Source organism: Streptopelia decaocto (assembly GCF_964273445.1).
Source record: "Streptopelia decaocto genome assembly, chromosome: 3".
Classification (NCBI taxonomy): Eukaryota; Metazoa; Chordata; class Aves; order Columbiformes; family Columbidae; genus Streptopelia; species Streptopelia decaocto.
In genome coordinates this window covers 24,842,390-24,853,505 of record NC_138656.1, presented here as the reverse complement: position 1 = coordinate 24,853,505, position 11,116 = coordinate 24,842,390, and the positions used below count along the sequence as shown (strand labels likewise).

At 40.7% G+C, this 11,116-nt stretch overlaps 1 protein-coding gene across 1 annotated transcript in view; it reads right to left on the bottom strand.

Annotated features, from left to right (window-relative positions):
- Positions 1-4,834: 4,834 nt before the first annotated feature.
- Positions 4,835-11,116, bottom strand: part of LPGAT1 (lysophosphatidylglycerol acyltransferase 1) — a 68,467-nt gene continuing 62,185 nt past the window's right edge. The window contains exon 9 of the mRNA XM_082047709.1: positions 4,835-10,609. Coding sequence (XP_081903835.1) covers positions 10,458-10,609 — 152 coding nt within the window. The 3' untranslated portion in view covers positions 4,835-10,457. The remainder of the gene's footprint in view (positions 10,610-11,116) is intronic.

Below are 11,116 nucleotides of genomic sequence, written 5' to 3'. Positions count from 1 at the left end.
CAACCTCAAGTATGAGAGAACATATCACAAAGAGCCAGAAATGGATTCTCAGTTGCAACACAACCTATTCACTTGTCAGGTTCAGGCACAGGAGCCTTATTGTTTGAGTTTGTTCTGGTTTACTTTCAGCCTGCAGTCTTTAAAGAATCCCTGATGAAGTTCAAGCATTTAGCCAGATTATGACATAGAGGACGACTGATCTGTTGAAAAGCTGCAGTTTTCTACAGCTGTTTTTTTCTTTTTTTTTAACAGTTTTAGCCTTCTTAACCTTCAATAGCAGATGATGCGGCAATCAGAAGAAATGAGTCTAATTAACTGTTAGCAAAATGTGTTTTCTTTCCCTTCTGACTTGCAGACACTGAAATATTAAAAAACAAACCAACAAACAAACCCAAAAAACCAAAACACCCCACAAAACAAGCAAAAAAACCAGTCGTACTGAATTTCCTAGGTGGGTGCCACACTTGTACATTACCTTTAGCTTGTAACACATACTTTTGATCTCAAGTAAGGGTTATTGCCATCACCTGGACACTTCCAGGCAGCTCTATGAAGCAAGGAACTTTCTGTTCCTGCAGTTTTGTTCATTTAGTCATGGCTCTGGCCTTTCTTACTACACGGCTTATTCCTGACTCATCTTCTGAGCTTACAAAATACGAGATAAAAATAGATTATTGTTCTATCTAAATTCCCATAATCCTTGTGCTCATTAAAAATAAAGTCATGCAACTGTTCTTAGTCAGGATTGAACTAATTAGTACAACTGGCATTTCTGACCTTGTGATATCTACCCTTAATACACTCAGGTTTGCTGTGCTGCCTGCATTACCATACACAGCATATATAATACCTCCTTACACAACAAGGTACCAGAGAGATACATGCAAACCAGAAAATAAAGGTCAAGAGCTTTTTGCATAGCAGTACGTAGCTTTCCCACATCCTCACCCTTTGGCTTAATCGAATATTTTGGATTTATTTTCATATAATAAATTAAAGGGCCACAAATAAAAACCAGAGGCCAGCTTTTCATAGATCCTCTAGGGAGACAGAGCTGTTCCCCAGAGCAGCATGTTGTTTTTCATAAACAACTGCTTGGGTCTCAAAGATTTCAGGGAGACAAAGGCAGATGCTTATTGAACTTAACCTCATTTGAGTGTTGTTTTGTTTTTTAAAGACAGACAGCCTAGGATGAAGGCCCCGTTTGTTCACTTAACCTTATGGAACAGCTTTATCTTCTCAGTCTGCTTCACGGTGCAGTAAAGTTAAACGTGTGCATTTTTGTGCAGGAGATTAAAAACTATTGGCAGAAGATTTCTTTTTTTGCAGTAGCTGCTAACATATTTACTGCTTGATTTATATATGTTTCACTGGAGTCAGGAAATCACTAATTGTAAATCCATTAATAAATCTACTCCTCTCACCATCAAGCTGTATTTAAATAAGTATTTAAATAAATTATACTGATAGGACAATCAATTCTCTGAATGTTAAAATAAAAAGCAGAAGGAACTTAACTATGCAGGTGATGGATCTATCAGATTGAGAATGGAAATTTAAATAATTCAGAGGAATCCTCAGTCATGGTGGACTGACAGAGATACATAGAATCAGGAAAGGTAGAGAAAAGAAGATACATCAGGGATTTTTTGGTTTAAACCTCTCATAACACAGGAGGGAAAGAACAACCAATGCAAAGACAGATCAATTTTAATGAATTGAGCTTTTCCTGAAACAAAGTGGACTCTTCAAAGAGATTATAAATGGCGTCCAGGACTGATGAGTCCTCCTCAAGCCCAAAAATGCATCAGGACAACAAAAGAAAACCGGCACTGAGGAGGCAAACTAAAAGGAAAACAAAATAGGGTATAAATTTCAGTGGGCCAGGACATAAGCCAGCGTCTAGTGCAAGGGTTAGGAAGAAAAGTCCGATATATAGCAAGGTTATTCAATGCTTGTCCACTCCAGGGATCCTTACAGTTTTCCCTGAGGCACTTGACCTGGCTCTTCTGGATGTGAGGATAATGGCTCAGACATAACTGGGGCCTGATTCGCTAGGAAGGCATTTTAATAGTTATTCCAAACACGAAAATAATATATTGAGTAGCGTGAAAAGTATTTTATTTGTTGCTATTTCTTGCAGAATCAGGGTCTTTGCAAGCCTGAAAATGGAAACACTGTGTTGAGAAGGCCTAAAAAAAGAACTGGCCAGCTAGCTACTACTAAAATTCCAAGTTCCATAGGCTTTCAGACCAAATGACGACAACTATCCAGTTTAGTTACCTGCATAACGTAGGTCACAAGCTCCCACTGTAATTAGGCTAAACAGTACCTACTTCTATTTCAGCTCTGTAATAAAATATTTAAGACGACGATTTTGATTTCAAGACTCGAGGGATGGAGAACCAAACACAAAGCCAAATTGGGGCTATTTTCACTCCCTCATTCTGAACTTGGCTACATTCTGCACCAAACTGCTGCCTTTTAAATCTTTTCTGTACCTGCCCAGTACTTGTACATAATAGAGTTGTATTTTACTTTCCCTTGGATAAACTAAGACTTACTAAAGTAAGTCTTTTCCAGATCACCTTTGTGGCTTTAATTGGCTCACTCTGGGGTCTTTTCGGCAATGAGGTGGTATACCTTCATTTCAGGGGGGAAAAATGGTTTATTCAAGGACTACTGCTAAAAATCAATATTGATCTAGATCCTTCTCTCAGCACATCTAAGAGACTTGTGTAAAGGGCACATGGTAGTTGGTGTTAGAGGGAGCCCTTGGAGGTTGTCCTCCCACACATCGTCCCCTGTCTGCTTAGCAAATGTGTTGATGTCTACAAAATATTCTAGTTATAAAGGTTAGATAACAAATATCTTGCAAACATCAAACACATACCATACCTTGTTAGGCCATGGCTGGAGTAACAAAACTCATCAGCTACAACTTTAAGTGACGAAGGAATCAACACCCAATAATGTAATAAACAGAAGTGGGAGAAAAAAATGCTAGAAATTAATCCAGCACTGGTTAATCAACATTGTTTCAGCAAATATTACTGCAGGCTTGGGGGCAATTAACAGAACTTAGTTTGAAGACTCTACTGGTCTGTTAAAATAGTATTTATACTTATTTTTGTCATCAGTTTTAGCTAAGAAACTTCCTGGAAAAACAACCCCACTCTCATCACAGCAAATGAGGTTCAGCTCTGAAGGCTCTTAAAACAGTGCTTGTCGAGCGCAGCCCCCCTAAGGCCTTGGTGGAGCAGAGCACCGCACTAAAAACGTTCCCTGCTTTTAACAGCTGCAAGGGAGTATTTAGTTGAAGCAACAGCAAAAAAAAACCCAAACACCAACAACCAAGCAATCAATTCTGTTCTTCTAGCATTTTCAATGCAGGAAAATTAGTGTTGCGTCCAGTGGAGGGAGTTTTCCGTATTTTTCGGGAGTTTTTTGTATTTTTCGGAAGGATGCAGAGCATCTTGTGCACTTACACAGGTGCACCCTTATCTATTAGGTCTGGGTTTCTCCCCTTGAAATACATGCTGATGAGGACTCAGTGTGTCAGCCCAAGAGAAATACAGAGATAAGAGAGTGCAACAAGAACGACAGCAGCAACACCTTCAGTGTTTCCCAAAGTGTGAAGGGAGAAGAAAACCTGGCAACTTCTCCCTGGGGAAAAGCACTGTGAGGCCGGGGTTTTCACAGCGCTGCAGCACCCATCGCCTCCTCAGGAACAGAGACACGTGCAAGAAGAATACTCAGCCACCTTTGCCACCTCATCAAGTTTAGTTCTGTAGTTTTGTTTAGCAAAGGCATCGTTGCTTTTCCCCAAAGCCGCACTGACTGGCCATACTGATGTTAGGTTATTATTTACTTTGTTTACTTTACGTTTGATCTTATTTATCACTGTCACAACATCCACTTTCTTTGAACTGTCCCACTTTTCCAAAAAATCTGTACATCATAATTCAGCAAGCTCCTTGCCAGCTTTAATGCTCATGCATCAACCCATCTGTTCTGCCAGCCCTTAATACTTGTGAAGTAACATCAGTTACAAGAAATTCTACAACTTTTTCAGTAAAAATGCAAGCACCTTTATTTGGCTGCACTAGCTGCTCTGAAGTTTCAGATGTATTGCTTCTCCAACCTCATGGAGAAGTCTCACTCAGACTAACCAACTAACTTGGTACAAACCCAGACTAACAACCAACTAAAGAGACCTCTTCCTTATTTCACAGAGAACTTAAGGATATGTGGAAAATGTACGTACTAACGGATTCTACCTATATAAAGGTACCAACAAGGAAGCCTTTTTCTTTTTTTACAGAAAGAGCTACTGTGATCTCAAAAGTAAAGGTACCTACAGAACACAACGTGTCCCAGCATCTTGGGCGCCCGTTTTTGCCCACACTTCAGAGCCCCGGTCCGCTGTGAACCCCATTCTCACAGCTCTACCCATTGCCCTGCAGCTTTGTTTAAAAGAAGCCGCCCACTTACAATCAGGTATAAAGTGAGGCGCTCCCTGTGGTTTTGAAGCTCAGTGCGGCTCAGAGGAGAAGGGAGAGAAGCACCTGGAACCGGCACCTGACTGCAGCAACTCCCCCATGTCCTGCACTAACCTGCAGCAAAAGCCTCTCAGTACACTGCACTGCATGAATTCCTTTTATTTCTTTACATTAATAAGAGATGTTTCTTTGTAAAGCAGCGTGTGCACACATGGCATTCACATACCTTTTTTATTTGGTGCCTCAGCTGAAATCAGTGATACCTAAAAATGCAGCGTATCCTTTCGGAAAACCTGTGACAGTTACCAGAAAAGTAAAAATACAAGACAGAGTCCTGAGAGATAAAAATTTATTTATATCTGATCAGCATGTCATGATATGGTCACAACTCATACAGCTGACATTCTCATAGCCAAAAGAGGGATTTTTTTTTTTTTCCTTTTAAAAATACATTTTTCTTTCCAGCAGGAAGGATTTTTAAAAACAAACATTTCACACTAGGCAGGAATTAAAAACAATGGCTTTTTCAATATGACAACACAGCTGGTAAGCACTGGATCCCCCACCAGTGTCTTAAGTTCGTATTTCAAGTTTTCCCCCCCACTCTTCTCCCTCCCCCTCCCCGATTCCCCCCCACTTCTCACAGAAAAACACCACATGGCAACACGAGACAAAACCCAGAAGGGAAACAAAGAGAGGTAGATGTAACTACAACCATGGCACTGTTTTGGAAGTTGTGCAAGATGCCTGATGACGCGTTCCTTTTCCCTTTGTTGTACACTGCAGTATCACGCACCAGCAGCGAAGACGGAAGGTGACACAGAGCTGAGAGCGTGAGCTGGCGGGGCCATGGAATTACCGCTCTGCCTAGCTGGAGTTGTTTAAACATGGACCACGCCGAAACAAATGCACATATCTACAAAATGAGCACAGCCTTGCCCACGAGAAGGTTGGACTGACGCCCTTCTGGGATGGCGACAATCTGCGGTTGGTGGTGGCGCAGGTTCTGCTCTCGGCACCCTCATCTCTCGGAGGCTGTGGGGGATCATTGCAGTGCAGCCACCCGCGGAGAAACGCCGCAGCCTGAGCGCTGCCGGGGTTTCCAGCGGGTGCTGGAGCGAGCGAGGGCGGCAGAAGCTGCTTCCCCCCTCGTCCCCGCCGCTCCGCTCCTCCCCTTAGTGCCGCTGGCGGACAAACGTTTGTCTCCGTGTCCTTCCTGACGAGAGCTCTATGGAGCGGCATACGGTATCTCTCACAGATGAACGCTGCAGCTGTACGGTGAACTAAGGTGTTATTTTACTATTTGTTGTGTTTACGGTAAGCACAATAGAGATTGTATTGGATATAAGCACAATAAATACAACCAAAGAAAATCATCTTGTCTACTAAGGACTAGAAGCACATGAAGTGAACTTGAAAAAAAATGAACTTTATTTTTGCCACACACACACCCCCACACAAAAAAAAAAAAAAGAAAAGGAAAAGACCCCTAATAAACTCTGTAAAGAAATGCTGCTTCTGGTGTCTGTCTACAGTTCTGAAAGACATCTTGGCTGCTGGAAAAATCAGATTAAAAAAAAATCCAATGAAATAAATTCAGTAAAATAACTGCCAACGCAATCAGCCCTTTGCAAAATCACTGAGGGTCACTACAGGCTACTACATCCATTTTATCAAGCAAAACAAAAATGCAGAAAACACAGGAGGGAAGGAGAAGATTGGAGATGAAACTGGTATCGCAAAAATGAATTTTTATCATACAAAATGAACACCATTGTAGAGTAATTTTAAGGAGCTAACTCACTTTAATAGGACAGTTGCTCAGTGTATCATTACTTCATTATCCAATGATAAAATGAAAGGTTTAACTTTAAAATGCATAGAATCCTTTAAAAGACTTCTTTTGTATCATAGCCAGGTAGTCCACAGTTTTTACAGCAAAAATGAAGCTGCTCAGAAGTGTTCATAATGTATGCAGACATTTTAAACCAGAGTACAGTTTCCATTTGCTCTTCCAATTGTTTTGAAATAAAAAGAGTGTAAAAACTATCAAATAAGCAATTTTGCAAAATAACCCTTTATTTCATATGGCTCCATTATTTCCAAACAACACAGTACCCCAGGTGTACAATTATTTTGTGTGATTGTAGCAGATCACCACAAAATCTCCAGCTGACTGTCAAGAGAATGCATTCAACCTCGCTCACATGATTTGGAAATCCCAGTTTTAAGTACCTTTGGTCCCAAAATTTTATGTCAAGGCAAAGTGGAGCAGTTGAATCCTGTCACACACAGTGATCGGTATCTGTATTATCGTGTACAAACAGGTGAAAAAAGTTAACAGCACTTTATGGCAGTGTCGGACAGAAACTAATCAGTTACATCATTTGCAAAACAAGTGACTAATGAACAGTACCACAGTGATCATTGTATTTTTACTGCAATAAGATGCATCTTATTTTTGATGCTGGGGGAGGGAGGAGGGAAAAGGAAGCTTTTAGTTTGCCAGTGAGCACAGTAAATGGAAATCTTGCTTTTTGAAATCTGATGAGAACAACTTTTAAAAAAAAAATCCCTCCTGCAAGAGACATCATTGTTGAGAAGCTTGACAGAACCACACAGAAAACACAAGAGAACCTGCAGGGAAGGCGCCAAAGGGCACTGAAAAAGCCACTGCTCATTGTGAATGGGCAGATACACATCATAGAACGCGATTTCAAGAGCAGTAATGCTAAACCATTAAGACTTGCATCGTTTAAATTGTAACAACTTGTTTGTGAACAATTAAACATAGAAACGTACAGATGGTTTGTGTGCAACCCTGGCAATACACTTAAAATTGCTGTGTTCTCACTTCTGTACGCAACAGCTTTCGGCGAGCGTTTCTTCTGTCATTTTTCATTCTGTATCACTTTCTACATTCTTCTATTACACTTCTCCTAATATAAATTCAAAGTTATATTAACTAACCATTTTGTGATCAACTGTAGGGTTCATTAACACCATCTTCTTTCAAATGCATTTGGAACTCCGAAGGGGAAGTGCCCGCTGCAGCCCCAACACCGGCCAGAAGGCAGAACCGAACCGCTACCAACAGGAATTCAGGTTTTACAAACTCGCCTGCTAAGCTCCAAACAGTCTTGACCAGCACGGCATTTTTAGCATAGAATTTCCTATACATTCTATACTTTTAACGTTTTTCCCCTTAATAGAAAAACTTCTCTTATCCAATTTGTTCTCTTTCATGAAGCAGCGTCTAAGTTCATGCTGGGAGGGTACTTCAGAGTTTCTTAACAATGGGTTCATTCCACTGTCACCTACAGCTCCTCAGCTGTGAGGAGACACGACGTAGGGCTCTTCACATTGTCCAGTGCAGGCAGGAAAGAAGCCCAAGAGCTAAAACTATTTACTCACCCTACCAAAACAACAATCAGTGCTTGAAAACAAACGTCTCACAATAGTTAAGAACTACAGAGGAACAAAGTGAAAATGAACAGGACCAGATAAATCAAATGATTATCTGAAACATTATTGCGCGTTACTAATTTCTTTAGGCAGCATGTGAACACTCGCTATTGACTGCAATCCACTGGAAAAAAAAATATATACTGCATTTGAAAAAACAGTGTGCCCTGACACGGAGTTCACAGGGTCTACAAAGAACAACCTCCTGATGGGAGCTACTGCTGTGCAATCTTCTGCTTATATAAAACTTCCCTTTTTGTATCACTCCAGTCTGTCCTAGCTCAAAATAAAACCAGCTGTACTGTGGGCAGCTCTGTGGCTCTGATCAAACCACCTGGTGGAGGACAGAAATGAGGAGCTTCTCATCTGCTTTTTGCAGTTCGGAGAGTCTGTTTACGCCCACGTGCTGCAGACAAAACCGCTTACACGGTGATGGTGCTGGGCCGCCCCAGCACCCTCCTGTAAACTGGCAGATTAAATACATTCATTCCATCAGCTGTACTTCAGCAAGAGCAACGGGAGAAAAAATAAAATCCTCCCAAGACTGCCTCCCTGTTGGGGCATGCCTCTTCCAAAATGGATTTTATGTTGCACCAGAATTCAGGTGTGTGACTGGGTGTAAAGAGGTGGGATTCAGAAACAGTATCTTACTTAAAAGATGAAGCTGTGGCAACCACCCTCTTCTGCCTCCCAGCTGCCATGGTGGTTCTAAGTCAATGACGGGCCTCGTAGTTCAGGGGAACTTACTGCAGAGCATCACTTTGCAACCATCCCCACTGAGCTATCTGAGGATAAAGCTACTGCTTTTAGGGAGACAGGGCTGGCATATTTGATATTTTGCCATTAAGTCAGGGAAACTGGCATTGCCTCCTATTTTGGTGTGCTCTTAGCTCCTCCTACAAAGGGAACTGAGATTTGTATTCTGCACAGCATCTACCATGATTCATGTAGCAGGAGCAGGAGAGAGAAGGGGGATCAGTACTGCTAACTCTGAGCCAAAACTACTGAGGGCTTATTTTGTTCTCAGTAAAATTACTCTGTAAAAGGCAGTATGCCAACATCTGAAGTTCTGGCTATCCTGCCTGTATTTAGAGAGATTAGTTTTATTTTAGGAACAGCTCTCTCAAATCTGTGTATAATCACATAAACACAATGCCAACTAGACCTGCCAGAAGACTGTACGTCATCCACATCCTTTCAAAAGTATCCTACGGTACACATCTGAAATGTCTTCTACTCCAGTTTGCATTTAAATTCAACTCATCCTTCTTCCAGTAAGATTTCAGCACAGTGGTGAGCTAATTATTAATACTGCCCTCTATGTAGTTATTTATTCAGAGTATTTACCATTTTTTTTTTTTGCAGTAGTGTCTTCCTATAGATTTAAGATAGCAATTATAACTTTTTAATTTTTAAGAAACTAGTTTCTCTTCTATTACTCCTTAGAAAAACATTAAGTTGGTTGGCATTGGATTATTTAAACTCTCCCCCACCTATATTTAACACTGTTGCAACTAGTGGGGAGAAAAAGGCCTCTATAAACCACTCCAAGGTCACCTTGGTTGGACTGCAGGATACAAAATATAAAGGTGGCTAAAAATCACCAGCAGCACCATCAGACCTTCAGAAACACATAGAATTGCTCTGGCTTCCAGTGCCTCACAAATAAAGCTTTCCCCCATTCCCTAAGTCTTATGTCTTTCCTTCACTGTATTTTCACCTTTAAAAGTGCATTTTGAAAACTGACAACGATCATTGAGATGCATTCTGAACAGTTTCCTCATAACACGAGATGCTGGTAGCACACAGAATTCACAAAGATGATGGTTAAGATCACAGCAGGGATTAGTTGGATGGGGGCAGCTTTTAATCACACTATGATGCTGCAACGCTTTTTTGAGGACCAATTCCTCACAAAACACACCTGACACTTGATCTTATTTGGGTCTTGGTTTTAGATCGATGTGTCTAATACAGCAGCTGCTGAGTGCATAGCCGCAAAGATACCGCCACCAGCTCTGCCCAGTATCTTTGACTCCAGCACAATGAGTTGCATTAAAGTACAAGTTTGTGCAAATGAGGAATCACTACCACACCAACACTGTACAGACTACTGAAGAGACAAGTTGCTGAGTTGTCTGAGCTCTAACTACAATGCCAAGAAATACTTGTGGTGACAGAGCTTTCTTGTCACAGACATTCTTCTACGGTGGATGTACGATTGCACCTTTTGTCCAAATGCTGAATTTGCTTAAGTGTGGGTGAGAGTATACATTTTTTTAAAAATACAGACAATTCTTAAAATAATACATCATCAGGTCACTATGTTACTGATCTTCACGTTTAGTGGAGTTTAAAATTTCCCCAAAGAGAAGTAAGAGTCCGTCCAGTATTTTCCTTTACTCTTGCATATTCACATTTGCACATACAACATGATACTCACTTGCAAGAGCCTGGATTCCCATTGTGTCCTCAGGTCCCATTCCACTTTTAAAACAGGCAATGATAAAAATACTGAAAGATGCAGTACCACATACCGCCTGACAAAAACGCAAGTGATTGTATGCCGACTAGCCACAGGTTACTGAGGGTCATCTCCCGAGAAATAGCTTTTGTTTGACCCTGCAGTGGAGGAAAAGCTCCTAAAAGAGAAAAGAAAACACATTTAATGCTTCTGCAGCAGGAACGATAGTCTTAATGCACAATTCTTTACCATTGCTGTTTGTCCCGCCCACAGCGCCCACAAACAATTGGTTACTTCTGTATTATGCTGTTACATTTTCAAAAGATTCTGCAGCATTATCAGTTATCTTCATTAAAAACAAAACCAAACAAACTTTTGCTTTATTGTTAAGAAAATTATTATTTCATTAGGATATAAACTTTAAGCATAAACTTCAAAGCATTCCCTAAAAGCAGCCATCCTCAACCTTTGCAGGGACATCCGACTGTCACCTAAGTTTTCTGTAGTAATTTTGAAGTTACGTTAATGTCTGTACGATCAACTTGAATGGACTCCATATTAAACTTTACAGCAGTTCGGTAATGATTTTGTATACTCTGAAGAGGCAATACACATACACTCTCAAGGTTCCTCTTGAATCTTTATGTACATCTACACATGTACTTTTTTTTTAACAATAGTTTTC